The sequence below is a fragment of the Scyliorhinus torazame genome, chromosome 8 (genome assembly GCF_047496885.1).
Source record: "Scyliorhinus torazame isolate Kashiwa2021f chromosome 8, sScyTor2.1, whole genome shotgun sequence".
NCBI classification, from domain to species: domain Eukaryota; kingdom Metazoa; phylum Chordata; class Chondrichthyes; order Carcharhiniformes; family Scyliorhinidae; genus Scyliorhinus; species Scyliorhinus torazame.
In genome coordinates this window covers 34,700,013-34,716,930 of record NC_092714.1, presented here as the reverse complement: position 1 = coordinate 34,716,930, position 16,918 = coordinate 34,700,013, and the positions used below count along the sequence as shown (strand labels likewise).

Here is a 16,918-nt window from a genome sequence, read left to right as displayed (position 1 = left end):
GCTAGAATCAGGTTTTATAAAACATTTGCATTTTTTAATGATGGATATGCATGAACTTACTTGAGAATCCTATCAGATTTTCCAACCATCTCCGCCAGTTACTATGATGAATGTTGGGTATAAATATCCTGCCAAAAAAAACTAACCAAGACAAGCTTGCAACTCTTGTAGAACTGGTGAGCAACACCAGCAGCTTTTCCCACTATGTACTGTGCCATAAGGCAAACCCTGGTTTGGTTGCCTACACCAAGCTATCAGCCAGTTGTCACTGCCTGTCTTTTGGATGATGTGGAGATGCCGGCGTTGGACTGAGTTGAGCACAGTAAGAAGTCTTACAACACCAGGTTAAAGTCCAACAGGTTTGTTTCGATGTCACTAGCTTTCGGAGCGCTGCTCCTTCCTCAGGTGAATGAAGAGGTATGTTCCAGAAACATGTATAGAGACAGATTCAAAGATGCCAGACAATGCTTGGAATGCGAGCATTAGCAGGTGATTAAATCCTTACAGATCTGTAAAGATTAAATCTTTACAGATCTGTAAAGATTTAATCACCTGCTAATGCTCTTCATTCACCTGAGGAAGGAGCAGCGCTCCGAAAGCTAGTGACATCGAAACAAACCTGTTGGACTTTAACCTGGTGTTGTAAGACTTCTTACTGTCTTTTGGATGGGGAATTAACATTAATTTAGAAGAAAATAGGCCGCCACTTTAGATATCAGCCACCAGGCCAAGATTGAAAATGAACAAAGTGCTTTGTCCTACTTTTCTCAAGGACGATAGGCCGGCAATCTGGAGCTTCTATCTTTTGAGGAAGTCACCTGATAGATCACTCGAAATCTCAATGGCTCTTTGACACTGCATTGAAAGAATTACTTCACATCAAGATAATGAGGTTGTTCAGACTGTTCAATTGGACCAGTTCACTCTGAAGCCAAATTAATATTCACAGAGCAAGATGCACATCAGAGGTTGCAAGAATTTCTAATTCACTATGCCCTCAACGAGTTTTGACACTTCAAGCAGATGTACTGAGCTGTAACCACCAGTTTCTGATTCTGGCACCTCCTTATCTGCCATTTCCACTTGATGAGCACAATAATGACAGAGGGTATCAAAGTAGATTCCAAACGCACTATATATTGGAACAAGAAGTTGATTCAGAATCAAGGTGGGCTGCGATCTTTTTCTCTTTTGGTACTTCATAATTACTAATCAAAAAGGTTTTAGGAAATTAATTTTATCCAGACAGAGATGCCTTGTTTCCTTCATCTCTCAAAAGAATAAAAGTGTCAAAAGTCTAGGCTCGAGCCGGATCTGGCAATGGAAGACTCGAGCTGGATCATGCCAAGATCCGTACTCTTGGAACTTGAGAAAGCAGTGGTACAGCTGCATAAGGAGAAATGGTCAAGGCTCCATGGAGTACAAGGTCAAAGTACAGCTCAGGAAGTGGCTGAGCAAATGAACAGCAATATTGTGGAAATTGGAAGGCCAAGAGGCCAGGCGAGCATTCAGGAGAGTTTACAGGAAGGAGGAAGGTTCCCGAAGAACAGGAGCTTAAAGCATTCAGAGAATTCTGAAAATTGAAGAGAAGTTGCTCAGGATGGAGATTGCGAGTAGAACGCAAAACATATTTGTGATTGAATTCAGGGGAGGGCTGGTAGAAGGCAAGGATTTTAAATTCTGGTCATAATTTTTAGACCAGATTCCAGTCGACAGAACTTAAATTCTCTCAGATAGTTACTTATAGGTGAATTTATTAGGTCCCATGTACACATCCAATCCAAGGATGTCCAATCCTGCTCAATGTCTTCACAGTGCTCCATTTTAACTTTTACTTATTTCTTATTGCAGAATATCTACCTGCATTTATATGTCAGATTTACTATAACATGATGCAATAAATGTTTGCTTTTGGCTAATTAACTTACTTGTCTGGTGAAAGAAATACTGAGTAATATTTTTGCGGAGGGGGAAATTAATTTTAATTAGCATTCTTGCAGTATTTTACAAAACCACAGAAACAATGTCTTTTGGTCTTTGGTGTTAAGCTCTTTGGTTATAAATCTGTCCATGTAGAGGCTTTGTGTACTTCACTAACCAAGAAAATGCAGTTTAAAACTAAAAACAGAAATGAAAGGGAGGTTTTGATTGACAGAAAATGATATGCTGCTCCAATGACAGCAATACTAAAATGTCCAGGCACAATGTCAATGGGTTGCATCCGTTTTAATACGTCAGATTGCAGAAAGTAAAATGAGGCAGAGTTAGGTTAGGTATAAAACATATTTTGTGATTGGGCAGCACGGTAGCATTGTGGATAGCACAATTGCTTCACGGGTCCCAGGTTCGATTTCGGCTTGGGTCACTGTCTGTGCGGAGTCTGCACATCCTCCCAGTGTGTGCGTGGGTTTCCTCCGGGTGCTCCGGTTTCCTCCCACAGTTCAAAGATGTGCGGGTTAGGTGGATTGGCCATGATACATTGTCCTTCATGTCCAAAATTGCCCCTAGTGTTGGGTGGGTGGAGGTGTTGACCTTGGGTAGGGTGCTCTTTCCAGGAGCCGGTGCAGATTCGATGGCCGGGTGGCCTCCTTCTGCACTGTAAATTCTATGCTATGATAAAGAAAGATCAAGGCTTTGGGGTATATCATGCAAGAAACTCAAAGCAAGTCCACTCTATGTGCGCGCATTTTTGTAGAAAAAGGATGTGTGTAAAACAAGGTTATCCCAAGCCACCGTTGCAGTTTCCACTGGCTGGTTATTAGGTGCCATCATCAGCGACAAGCTCACTCCATCTCAAATTATAAAATGTGCGTTTAAGCCAGCCCATTAGGTGAAAGCTGGGTGGTTTCTCACACAGGCAGTAGACAAACCACCTTCATTCTCAGCTGTACTTACTAGTGGGATAATTACAGAATAGCATTGATACGGTTGCATGATCAAGTCTCTCACATGCCACCTCCGTTGATAAATTGGACAGGGGGTCTTGGGAGTTGTACAGGGCATTAGTGAGACTGCACTTAAGAGTACGGTGTACAGCGTTTGTCCCGTTACTGGAGGGATGCTTTGGAAACAGTTCAGAAAAGGTTAAACTAAGCTGATTCCTAGGATGAAGGGGTTGTCTTACGAGGGACGGTTGAGCAGATCGGGCCTATACATATTGGTTTTTAGAAGAGTGACGGGTAATCTTATTAAAATGCTAAATATTATGAGGGGGTTTGACAGAGTAGATGCTGAGAGGATGTTTCCCTTGTGGAGTTTAAAAATATGGGGTCTCTCATTTAAGAATAATTTATTTTCTCTTTGGGTTGTTAGTCTTTGGAATTCTGTTCCACAGAAAACAGTGGAGGCCGGATCATTGAATGTATTCAAGGCGGAGTTGGATAGATTTTTGATCAGCACAAGAGTCAAGGGTTACGGGGGACAGGTAGGAGGGTGAAGTTAGGGCCACAATTAGATCTTATGGAATGGCAGAATGGCCCAATCCTGCTCCCATTTCTTATGATCAGGATGAAGCACAGCGGAAAAGATTGCTCAACAATATGAAGTTTGGATTGGGGAAAGAAATGTATCAATTTAAACTTCTCACTCTGAAATGTAGTTCCTAAAATTATAACTGTACTAGTTAAAAAGCTCATTGTACTCCTAAATACGCATGTAAATAAGAAGCAATTTAAAAAAACGTATTTATGGGATGCAGATGGCTAGGCCAGCATTTATTGCCCACTCTTAATTGCCCTCGAGAAGGGCAATTATTTAACACTTGAGTAGGTGGCGATTTCTGCACATTTACCCACTTACAAGAATTTGGGAAAGGCATGCCCCCGCCCCACCCCACACCCCCTGATCCAATTTACTTTACAACCCCGAATAATTCATTTCTGTGCAAAAATAACTCGCCTCTCTGAAAATTTGAATGAGTTGAAAAGTAAAAACAAAATATTCAACTATAGGTTGATGTTGGCACGCATAGGTCATCATACTGAACGGATTAGGGCGATTGGTCATGAAAATTATAACAGTACTGACATCAGTTTTATATGATAAAGACACAAGACACGCATTATAGCCAATTTTAAAATGGAGCTTTTAATTTTTTACCTGTACATGTAGTTCAAGGATGCATGTGACAACCAGTTCTTAACACTGGTCATACCATATATATTTATATATACTTTATATTTATAACAATGAAATACTTCCACAAACAAATGAAACCAAACTTGAGCCTCAGTTGCTTTGTGCGCTACCCAAATGCTTCATGAGAAGCAAACACTACTTATACTGCTTGTATTGGGAAACAGTGATGTTGCAGAGAATTTTAAAAACCTGAAACAATATTACTATTTTTAACGAAACACAAGCTTTCTGGCATGAATTTTACCTCATACTTACACAGCACCTGATGGTGACATGTAACCGAGTCATAGAATTTAATCGAATTTTATGTCTCATTTCTAAGTAAAAGCTCCATTGTATGTTAATTTGTATAAATACAATGCACTAAAAGATTACAATTTGTAAACACTGTAGTTAATTGTAGGATAGTATTTCTATACATTCTTTCTTGTCAAGAATTTTGTTTGTTCAAATGACCATTTTCCACTGATGAAATGCAGAAGCAAACTTACATGAAGGGGCTAAGGACACAAAATACGGTTGTTTTTGTTGCACGAGGTGTTTTCTGCCACATTTTGAAAGAGTAGTCGGTTTGACATTTCACTTGAAATTGGGTGATCAATGCATAATATGCAGAGGAATATTCATCGAGAGTTGTCACTAAAAAGCTTTGATCGATGCAGATGAACAACCCCTTCAATAAGCACCTCTGCCTTTCACAGAATTGCTATGACTTGCATCATTTTTAATACTGGACATAGTGTCATGTTTGTTCAATATAAACGGATTCTGAATTAAAAATGCTTTTGAAGGAGGACATACTGAAGAGTTAATACCACATGCAGCATTCCTTGATAGTGGGTCATTTTGCAAGACAAAAGCATGTAGACATTTAAAATTAATATTTAAAAACAGAAACATTGGTTTGTCTCAATCTTAAAGGGTTGATTTTAAAAACTAGTGTTTTCCACAGGAGCAGAAATAAACTGGGGGCAGCAAAAGCCACAAAAGGACCCACTATCCTTTTAAAATTTTAATAGACTTAAACTAAAAATATCTAGGACTATACGCAACTAAAGTAAAATGAGGTAAAACTGCTCTGCAGTGTTCTTCTAGTCAGTAGCCAGTTGATGATCATGCAGAAGTCACATGATCAAGGCTGCATCTCCCATCATCCCTCTGGCAGTGATATGGGATAGTGGGTCTCTTTGAGGACTTTCAAGCCTGAGTGGGGGATGGGCAACATATGATCCTAGAAAAAGGAGGAAAACACAACACATAAGCAAACAAAACATGTGCAAATTCAAGCTAGGAAATGAGTCGGGCATGTACAGCGTGATGCAAATGATAAAAACGTGCATGCAATAAAAGAAAGAGTGGGAACTGAAAAAAAACTGCTTAACGGAAGGTCTTCAAAGAGACTATTAAATGCAGCAGCATAGCAGAATCACAGCAATGCTGCATGTTTCCATACTGACTAGGTAATAAATAAACTTTTTAATAAGACACTTACATTGCTGGCTGGGGTCCATATCGGTTGTTAGCTTCACGTAGTTAGATGGGAAGAGACCCGTTCCTCCGTTGAGTTCCCCTTTCCACCAATCTGGATCATCCTTATTGAGAACACCGATGATCTGTCCTTTGGCAAATGCAAGCTCATCATCATTCTGTGCAATGTAGTCATACATACCTATCACCTGGAACACTGTCAAAATAGAAACAGAAATTGGTACCACAGCAGAACCTTCACAAGTCCAACATGAAGTCTCGGAAAATGGGGGCTTTGCATTGTGAGAATTATATTTACTCCTGGCAGGGTAACCTTAGTGAAGCAGACAATTGGGATTTTTGGGAGGGACCAGATGGACCGTAGTATTTTTTGATCCTTTGCTTTACCATGTTTCTAACTGAAGAGCTGAAATATAGGCCAATAAGCTTGCAGCTGCTTGCAACCTCAAATTGAATTTTGATAAGTTATTACTTGCAGTGACTAAACTGACCTGATTAAAAGCTGCAATTCAAACTAAAACCTCATTTGGAAGCAATAAAGTTTAACCATGTTCTTCAAATAAAAAATAAAATTCACCAATGATAGACGCTGCATTATTAATGCCAATGTCTACAAAAGTGGCAGTTTAGCGCCTCCACCTCATGCGCGTGGTTGGGACTGATACAGCTGAAAGTGGTAAATAGAGAACATCTCACAAGGACGAGGGTGAGACGATTCTTTGAAGGGGTAGAAGATGTGTGTGAACGCTGCTGGGGGGAAAAGGGGGGGGGGGGGGGCACGAATCACGTTCATATGTCTTGGTCCTGTCCAAAGCTGGAGGATTACTGGAAGGAGGTTTTTAGGGTAATCTCTAAAGTGGTGCACGTAAACTGGACCCGGGCCCTCAGGAGGCCATATTTGGGGTGTCGGACCAGCCGGGGTTGGAAACTGGTGTGGAGGCAAATGTTGTAGCCTTCACTTCGTTGATCACCCAAAGGCGGATCCTGATGGGATGGACCCTGTGCCCTGGCGTGGCAGGGGACCTGTTGGAATTCTTGACTCTTGAGAAGGTTAAGTTTGACATGAGGGGAAGGATGGAGGGGTTCTACAATTAATGAGCATTATTCATAATGCACTTTCAAGAACTGGATAACATTGAACATTAGTTGGGGTGGGGTGGGGGGTGTTATGGTGACTATGGGTGATTCCTGATTCCTTTTTGTCATTTGTTTATGTGAACATGTGGACCAATGTTTGGGGTTTGGTGGGAGGATGGGATCGTTGTTATGGATATGGGGATTGACATATTCGTCACTGATTATTGTTTATTGATGGTTGGTTTAAATCTGGGAGAAAATGTGAAAAAGGAGAATAAATTTATTATTTTTAAAATTTTATTTTTAAAGTGCTAGTTTAGGGATAATTAATTAATTTCTGGCAAAATCTAAAATATTTCACCTCTCGCTGTTCCAACACACAAATGTCTTTGGCTGGAAATACCAGATGGTTGAACTCGATAGTGATTATTTCTACTGTAGTTTCATTTCCATCCCAAGATAAAAGTGGAAACTTGACAAGCTTGCACTCTCTGGGGCATACATGTACAAGCTGACTCGATCCAGACAGCCGATTAAAAGTCTTACAATGCTTTGTAACAATAACACAAAGAAAAGCTGGAGGAATTGAAGGCATTTCACTACAATTCTCAATCTGAACACAGGGAAAATCTGCTTTGTACACTTGGGTTTTGGGTCTTCAGCTTTTGAGGCAAAATGGTAAATGTCTCAAATAACATTTTTGATACCAAAGCAGTGACCGCTTTTGCAATGGAAAATCATTTATTACAAAACACACAACAGAGGTGTGGGGGAAGGGAGCTAGCTACACTGCTGATCACAACCGTTTCCTTTGTACATTTTTAAACATGGCTACAGACTTCTAGGGAACAGACGAGAAATTGTACAAAACATAGACAGTTAAAAGGTCAAAGGATGAAACGACTCTCAAAACTAGGAATAATCATAATTTTATGATAAACATGACTACTAAAGACCCATGGCAACATTTTAATAATTCCAGTGCAAGAGATGGAGCATTTTAAGGATCGTAATGTAACAATTTAAAAACTATGGGTATCATGGCATAATCACCAGACATTACTATTAACTGCATTTCACCTTCAAACTGAAAGTTTTATCAGCTTGCAGCCATAGGAGAAATACCTATCACTGTGTCCCCTTACTGATGAGTATATCATCAAACTGGAATCAATCGCATGGACTCAAGTGGATCTCAACAGTTTTTTTGTGCTCTCCCACAACCACAAGGCAGTGACTTCTTTCTGCCTGGGTGTTTTCACAGTACCTTTCTTAGCATATTAGCCAAGGCAGTAAATGTGTTACTGACTATTGAGGGGAGCTGCAGTCCAAGTTAATTGTCTCCTTAGAATTACACTCAAAAGCAGGAGTTCTTTGGATGACCAGAATCGGAGACTCTGGCTTATTTTCCCTTTATCTTCCCAGGAACTTTAGTTCAAATGAATGCACTCACAGCTACCTCGGCTAAGGGCGCAAAACTCTGCATAGATCAGACAACGGATCCAGCTAATTAACATATCATGGAATGCAAAGAAGCAGCCTTCTTTCGAATAAATGATCCGTAAAAAATATAATCTCTTGATGGGCAGAAAGTTACTTCAAATGTCTCCTAATTTATTGATGTGCGGGGTTGCGATTTATGCCAAGTGCAGTCACTAAAACAAAATTTCACAAACAGAAAAAAGATTGTATTTTAAAATCAAGAAAGATAGTTTGATGTGTCTAACGCACAGGGTACAAAGGCTGAATTAATGATTCGGTGAGCTGGGTTTTCAAAGGCTGCAGGAGAAATAGCAGACTAAGAGGAATCAGGAATTGAATGGTTTTGAGATCCTCAAGAATGATTTGAAATGTATAATTTCCTTCTTCTCAAATCTGAAATGCAACTTGAACCCCGAACCCCAATGTAGATGTTTCATATCGGTATATTCATCACAAGCCCTCGGACTCCCACGGCTACCTTGACTACATCTCCTCACATCCTGCTTCCTCCCACCCTTCCATTCTCCCAGTTTCTGTCACATTCATCCTATTTTCCACCTCTGACATGTCCTCCTTTTCCCTTAACCGAGAATTTTCCCCACAAAGGTTGACGGGCCCCTCAACCATGTCCAAACCATTTCCCACACTTCTACCCCCTAAACCACCCCTCCCAGAACAAGCGTTCCCCTTGTCATACAAACTAGGTGCAGGAGTAGGCCACTCAGCCCCTCAAACCTGCTCCACCATTCAACAAGATCATAACTGATCTGATTGTAGCCTACCCCCATACTCGCTTTCCAGCCTCCACATTCAAAGGATTGTCCTCCGCCATTTCTGAAAACTCCACACACATCTGCCCTTCCCCCGTCACCGTTTCGAAGGGATCTTTCCCTCGACAACACCCTAGCCCACTCCCCTATCACCGCAACATCCAATCCCCTTCCCACAGCACCTTTCCATGCAATCGCAGGAGGTGTAACACCTGTCCCTTTACCTCCTCCCTTCCAAAACCCCAAACACTTCCAGATGAAGCAGGAAGTGACATACTGGCACAGGAGCGGGTCCAGCGGAGATTCACACGGATGATCCCAGGAATGGCAGACCTAACATACGATGAACGTCTGAGGATCCTGGGATTATATTCATTGGAGTTTAGGAGGTTGAGGGGAGATCTAATAGAAACTTACAAGATAATGAATGGCTTAGATAGGGTGGATGTAGGGAAGTTGTTTCCATTAGCAGGGGAGACTAGGACCCGGGGGCACAGCCTTAGAATAAAAGGGAGTCACTTTAGAACAGAGATGAGGAGAAATTTCTTCAGCCAGAGAGTGGTGGGTCTGTGGAATTCATTGCCACAGAGGGCGGTGGAGGCCGGGACGTTGAGTGTCTTTAAGACAGAAGTTGATAAATTCTTGATTTCTCGAGGAATTAAGGGCTATGGAGAGAGAGCGGGTAAATGGAGTTGAAATCAGCCATGATTGAATGGTGGAGTGGACTCGATGGGCCGAATGGCCTTACTTCCGCTCCTATGTCTTATGGTCTTATGGTCCAACTGTAATTCTTGCAGTTCACCTATTGTATTCGCTGCTCTCAATGCAGTCTCCTCAACAATGGGGAGGCCAAACACAGACTGGGTGACTGTTCAGTTGGCAAGCATGGCACCAACCTACTGGTTGCTTGCCATTTCAATTCACCATCTTGCTCTCATGCTCACAATTCCGTCCTCGGCCTGCTACAATGTTCCAGTGAAATCCAACACAAACTTGCAGAACAGCACCTCATCCTTTGGTAGGGCACTGTACAGCCTTCTGGACTCAACATTGAGTTCAACTTCAGAGCATGAACTCTTGACCTTCATTTTGAAACTTTTCCCCCAGAGCCAGTCTGCATCTTGCTCTCACGTTTTTGCTTTCAGACGGCACGGACATTTTTTAGGCCATCAACACCACCTGCTATTATACTTTTAGACACTGCTGACTTTTATTCTGCTATTAACACCTACTCTAGACCAATGTTTTATTCCTTTAATACTATAATTCCCACTCTCTTTGGCATTTGTTCCATGATATCTTTGTAATTTAATCTATGTGTGTGTGTTTACATTGTGTATTTACCACATGTCCTTTTCTCCCCCATCTGTCTGAACTGTAAGCCGAAATTCGCTGTACCTCGGTATATGTGACAATAAATCCAAATCTAATCTCCAATCTATCCCATAACTTCCCTTTTTGCTCCACCTGACACTCCCCTTTCCTCTCCCCCCCCCCCCCCCCCCCCCTCTCTTTTTAACAGCATAAAACCTATCACATTTCTACCTCGCTTCCAAAGAGTCATATTGGACTCAAAACATTAACCGGTTCTCTCTCCACAGCTGCTGCCAGATCTGCTGAGTTTTTCCAGCGCTTTGCTTTTATTATAGATATGTCTGCACAGAAGCAACAAGAGGATACACACCAAACCAATCACAACTCATGAACAAGCTTCTTGAAAGCTCCCAGTGCTAAAATCCTACAGAATAAAAACCAGAAAGCTTCAGTATGCCAGGCATAAATTGAGATTTGTATTGAAACGTTTTACTACTCAGATATTCCCGAAGATTGACTATTTGGAATACACTACATCTGATGTGGCACCATTGGTGACAGAAGCATTATTAATGCTTTCTTACCAGATGTTTTCTTGGATGGGGAGGGGGGAAAAGAGGGAAGAAAAAAGGACAATTTACGAAACATTAGCAATTTTTAAAACCAGCCAATCATGCATCTATGCTCACTTCCGGTGACGGCGGGCAGGAGGCAGCTGCACGTTGGAGGGCTCCCGTTCGAGAACGGCATTGACGGGGAGTAACGCCCGGTCCTAGGGCCAGCGACGGCAGTAAAAGTCGGGAGACAACGCACAGAGACGAAGGATGTCAAAAAACACCAAAACAACGGCCGGGAAAAAAGCGGCTGAAAGTCCGTTGGAGAGGGGAAAGGTCACCGCGGGGTCAACAAAGAAAATGGAGGCTGGAGCACCAGGGGAGGCCGCAGTGCTTACGGCTGACGAAATAACTAAGGTGATGGCTGCGGAATTCGAAAAGCAGTTGGCACAGATTGCGAAATGCATGGAGACGGTGAGGAAGGAGATGAGGGAGGGTTTGAGTGCGCTGGTGGAGGAGGCGGTTTCCCCGGTGAGGACGGAGGTGGTGAGCGCAGTGGCGGAGGTGCGAGAGTAAGGAGAGGCGCTGAAGGAAGTGGAGGAGACGTTATTGTAGCATGGTGATCAACTTGCCTCGATGGGGAAGGAGATGCGGAAGGTGATGGACACTAACAAGGATCTGCGAGGAAAAATGGAAGATCTGGAAAACAGATCCAGGCGACAGAATTTGAGGATCGTGGGGCTGCCCGAAGGAGTTGAAGGACCGAAGCCGACTGAGTATTTTGCCGCGATGCTGGCAGAACTATTGGGGGAGGGGGAGGATCCCTTCCGATATGAACTGGATCGGGCTCATCGGTCGTGGAGGCCTGTACCAAAGGAGAGTGAGCCGCCAAGGGCAGTGACTCTGTGCTTCCGTAGGTACAGGGTGAAGGAGAAGGTCCTGAACTGGGCCAAGCAGAAGCGGTTGGTGCAGTGGGCTGGAGCTGGTATACGTGTATACCAGGACTTTACGGTGGAGCTGGCGAGGAGGCGGGCTGCCTTCAACCGGGTGAAGAGGGCACTGAACATCAGCAAGGTGCAGTGCGGCATTGTATATCCAGCGAAGCTGAGGGTGACTTATAAGCTCAGGGACTTTTATTTTGGAACGGCGGAAGCAGCGGAGGAGTTTGCGAAGGCAGAAGGACTGTGGCAGAACTGACAAATTGAGGAATGGCCATGTGCCGATGTAACCTCATGACTGTAATTTCTTCTTTTTTGTATCACTGCGCGCGGGTGTAGAGGCTAAAGGAGCCAATGTTGTATATATTTGGACAAGGGAAGGGACGGGACTTTCACTCGACACGAGGGCTCTTTGGGGTGTAGGTGGTTGTGCGGGATGTGTGTGCTAAAAGGGGATCTTTGGGCTTTCCTAGGGCCGGGCAAGTGGGAAAGGGACCCGGGCGGGGGCCTCCACGCTGGCCGGTTTAAGCCGGCCAGTGAATGGGAGTGAGGTGGGGGGAGGGGCTGCAGCCATCGGAGCCTGGCAGAACAGGGTCCGAGTGGTCTAGCCGGGGTGGAAAGTTGGGGGGGGGGGGGAAAGGAACCGAGGTTGGGAGGAGGAGTTTTACAAGAGGCAGTGGACGGGAGAAGCTGGAGACTTGGGGGGGGGGGGGTACAACTCTGGGGTATCATGTACGGTACTCTCTCAGAGGCTGGATGGCGTTGGTTGGGGGTGGGGGGCGTGGGGTGGGGGGGAGCTGTGTAGATTAAGGGTGACTACGGGTAATCCCCGATTCCTTTTTGTCATTTGTTTATGTAAACATGCAGGTTAAGGTTTGGGGGTTGGTGGGCAGATGGGATCGTTGTTATTATGGGGATTGACATATCTTGCTGATTATTGTTGATGGGTGTAAATGTGGGAGAAAATGTGAAAAAGAATCAAAAAAAAAAAAAAAAAAAAAAAAATCATGCATGCAATGCTGACAAGGCTGTCGTGTGTCAGGGAGGCGGCACGGTGCTTTGCACTGCTGCCTCGCAGCGCCAGAGACCTGGATTCAATTCCGACCTCAGGTGACTGTCTGTGTGGAGTCTGCACATTCTTCCCGTGTCTGCATGGGTTTCCTTCCACAGTCTAAAGATGTGCAGGTTAGGTGGATTGGATATGCCAAATTTGCCCCTGGATGCGGCTGCGGGGATTGGGCCCAGGTAGGATGATCTTTCAGAAGGTACCCGGTGCAGATTGGATGGGTTGAATGGCCTCCTTCTGCACTGTTGGAATTCTATTTTATGTTGAACAGCCAAGCCAGTTTTGGCATCCTACAGTCCATTAATATCTTGAGGGAGCGTGTAGCTCATCAACACATCTGCTAGGCTGACTAAGAATTGAATCAGTAACACAACCACATTTCTAAGCAGTGTGTCCTCAGATATTGCATTCGCATGTACCGTGTTCACTAATACTGGACAGCTGCCTATAAACAGCTAAATGCCAATATCCAAGGTGCCAACTACGAAGAATTACAAACTATATTCAGCGCAGCAGCTGTTTTGGATAATTCAAGCAGGAGGCATAGCCCACCACCTTCAGTCTCCTGGGACCTCTGGAATTCCCACAAGCCTCTCGTGTTGGCTTTTAGAGCTCCTCATTGTTGTGGGGTCCCAATCCCAGCTACTGGGTTCAGCCCAAGCCCACTGGCCCTCCAATAATGGATCAGCTGGCCAATAAAAACTGTGTAAACTACCACATAATAATAGCCAGTTAAACCGGCACCATATGCTGGTGAATAATAATCCAAGCAAGAATCGGGAAAAAAAAGACTGGAATGAAATGAAGACAGGTCTACAAATCTGAGGACAAGTGGGAATTGATATTATGAAAGCTGGGAACCAGGATATCTCCAGATCCCAAACTAAAGAAGTTGCATTAAGTTTCTGGAAGGATATGGGGATTGATTACCTGCCCACTGTTACCTTTTGTAAGGAGTGCTGGATAACAGGGGTCCTTAAAAGGCCAAAAAGAGAACTCGGAGAAAAAAAAGATTGCTGAAGATATGTCCATATAATAATGTACCAAAATTATAACAGCTTGGAATGACACCTAGTAAATATCATTCCATGGTCACTTGTGATAAACAAATGTTTCTAGAATTACCAAGACAAACTTACAGACATTTGATGTTATAGGGGGTCTTGCAACATCAGTTGGAGTACTTTTACTTATGCCAGGGCTCAGAAGTTTCACATAATTGGCAGGAAACCATCCGATTTGTCGCTTCTTCCCTCGAGCCTGTAACAAGGGCAAAAAAAAAAGTAGTGAATTCAAAGTAGAAAAACATGCCCAAATGAAATAATAAGTGAAGCCAAACACTCAACTAATAAAAAAAACTGGGAAAATGTGAAGTTGTTCACTTTGGCAGGAAGAACAAAAAGTCAGTATTAATTAAATGGAGAACGGTTAAAGAATTCCGAGGTGCAGAGGGATCAAGGTGTTCTCATGCATGAGTCACAAAACGTTAGTATGCAGGTACAGCAAGTAATTAAGAAGGTTAATGGAATGATGTCCATTATTACAAGAGGAATTAAACATAAAAATAAGGATGTTATATTTCAGTTAACAAGGTGTGGCCACATCTTGAATGCTGTGTGCAGTTTTGGTCTCTTTAAGGAAGGGTGTAAATGCATTAGAGGTGGTTCAGAGGAGGTTCACTAGGCTAATAACTGGAATGAGTGGGTTATGTTGTGAGGAAAGAATGGACGACTGGGCTTGTTTGCAATGGTTTGATTGAAGTATATAAGATCCTGAACAGCCTTGACAAGGTGGACGTGGAAAGGATGTTTCCTGTTGTGCGCGAGTCTAGAACTAGGAGGTACTACATTGAAATTAGAGGTCGACTTTTTTTAAGAGGAGGAATTTCTTCTTTCGGAGGATTGTGCAACTTTGAAACTCTGCCTCAGAAGGCGGTGGAGACGGGATCATTGCATATTTAAGAGAGGTAGATTAATTCTCATGTGGAAATTGAAACACAACAAATCAGCCATGATATTATTGAATGGCGGAGCAGACCCGAGAGGCCGAGAAGCCTGCTTCTTCTCCTATTCTGTACGTTCAATCAATGTGCTTTTAATTTGAGGTGGATTTGAACCCAGAAGTTAAAAAGCAATGTTCCATGCCACCCAGTACCCAAGGTTCTTCCATGCTTGTTATTTTTCTGTGAGTGCAAATTTAATAAATCCCACAGACTCATCTACACAACTCGATTTCTAGATTCCCCTTTTTAAATGATACGCCTGCAATTTTCACTATGAAACCAATGCACACCTGTCACCCTTCTTGGTTGGAACTTCACCTCTGTACAACGTGAAGGGAAAAGGGATTGAGTGGAGCCTTTGATTTATCTGTCAATTCATTTAAATTTCTACACAAGTTACACTGTAATTATAACAGAAACTACCCAAATAGTCAAAATATCCAAACAATCTCAACTTAAATAACACTAGCAATAGTTGCAACAAAAGACAGTGAAGCAAACAGCAGAACGAGTGCACTATCTACCTGAAGTTCTCCTTCCCACCATCCACCGGCATTTCTCTTGCGAATGAGAATGAGCTGACCAGGTGCGAGGGTAAGTTGTTCGGCCCCTGTTGCTGTATAAGCAGCTATCACTTGAGCAATTTCTGTAAAGGCAGGTGACAGTGAAACATTAATTGATCAGAGTGAATTAAATCAATTCTCAGGGAAAGTAAACATCCCCAGAGTGTTCTTTCTGCAAGGTTTTGAGTTTTTACCAAGTCAACAAACAGTTGCGGACCTCAGTCCCAGTTTGTGGAAACTTCAATTCATGCCGCACCTTTACATTGGTGCTGCTAACAAATTTCATAGGTCTCATGCAGTCAGTAAACGTTCCAGAACCAGAGGCCCGAAGCTGGGAAGATTCCTAGCCAAAACGTTCTTTCCAGGGCTTGATCTTGCATGTCCAACATACTTTGCTGTCAGATGCTTGTGGTCAACTCATTGGGAATTGTCAGTGTTGACAGAAAAGCAGTTCAAATCTCCTTTCACCAGCGTCACTTCCAAGCCTCCAGAGGGAAAGTTGTGCTCCTCATCCCCTACAGCCATCAAGCAAAATTTAAGAAATAAAATAAAATAAAAAACTGGGAGAGGGAGGAAGGATAAGTTTATTTCCCTTGCAACCAAGTCTGACAAACCGAGTGCACATCCTACAGTAGAAGGTAAAGTCGCCATAGTCCCAGATGACCATAGGCTGCTCGTCCCTTTGTGGGGGAGAGAGCTGACTGGTGGTGATTTAACCGGAGGATCATCACACCTCAGGCGAGGGGCAAGGTTGAGAAGACGGAGCCTTCATGAATAAACTCAGCCAGTACAGGAATTGAACCAGCTGTCTAGTCAAGGGAGTTAAACTGGCCCCCAGGTTGTTCAAGAAGGCCCGCCTTCTCAGCCTTGCCCCTCATCTGAGGTGTGGTGATCCTCAGGTTAAATCACCACCAGTCAGCTCTCCCCTTCAAAAGGGGAAAGTGGCCTAGGGCTATGGCAACTTTACTTTACATCCCACAGTATTGGAGACATGACAAACTGGAATTGGTCAATCGGTTGGGAATGCACATCTGGTCAGGCCAGATGATTCAATCAGACAGGCAAACAAGACAAATACAATGGAATTTAAAGTACAGTCTATGGGACAGGCGAGCAGGAACATATTTACGGCAAAGTCAAAACTCTCCAGGTACTTTTTGGGAACATAGGAATTTCCAGATTAAAAAAAGCCCCCCCAATAAAAAAAATGGTTTGCCTTCTACCATCTGCTGGTCTCATAGCACAACAATAATTAACCATAATGGTCAATTAACCATAATAAATTAATCTCTACCAATTACCCCTCAACAAAGAACTGTCCAGTGGTGGAAAACTTTGGGAATCACAGGTCCAAAGCCACTTGTTCCTCATCAGCATGCTGCTACACTTTACCATATTGTATGTCTCATATTACTAAATACATTCCAAAATATTTTCTGAAAGAATGCTATTTAATTTGCATGGGAACAAATCAAGGTCATCTAATTCCACTATTGCCCCAGAGGGCAGGTTCCCAGATTTACTATT

General features: G+C 43.1%; 1 protein-coding gene across 12 annotated transcripts in view; it reads right to left on the bottom strand.

Moving 5' to 3' along the window:
• itsn1 (intersectin 1 (SH3 domain protein)) overlaps positions 1-16,918 on the bottom strand; it is a 295,505-nt gene that overhangs the window by 71,751 nt on the left and 206,836 nt on the right. For 11 of the 12 annotated variants that reach the window (XM_072513350.1, XM_072513346.1, XM_072513356.1 and 8 more), the window contains 4 exons: positions 15,353-15,474; positions 13,966-14,086; positions 5,630-5,821; positions 4,061-5,368 (listed from right to left, as the gene is read on the bottom strand). In XM_072513350.1, coding sequence (XP_072369451.1) covers positions 5,367-5,368; positions 5,630-5,821; positions 13,966-14,086; positions 15,353-15,474 — 437 coding nt within the window. In that variant the 3' untranslated portion in view covers positions 4,061-5,366. Of the gene's footprint in view, positions 1-4,060; positions 5,369-5,629; positions 5,822-13,965; positions 14,087-15,352; positions 15,475-16,918 lie in introns of those variants that run through there. The other variant, XM_072513357.1, reaches the window with a different exon arrangement.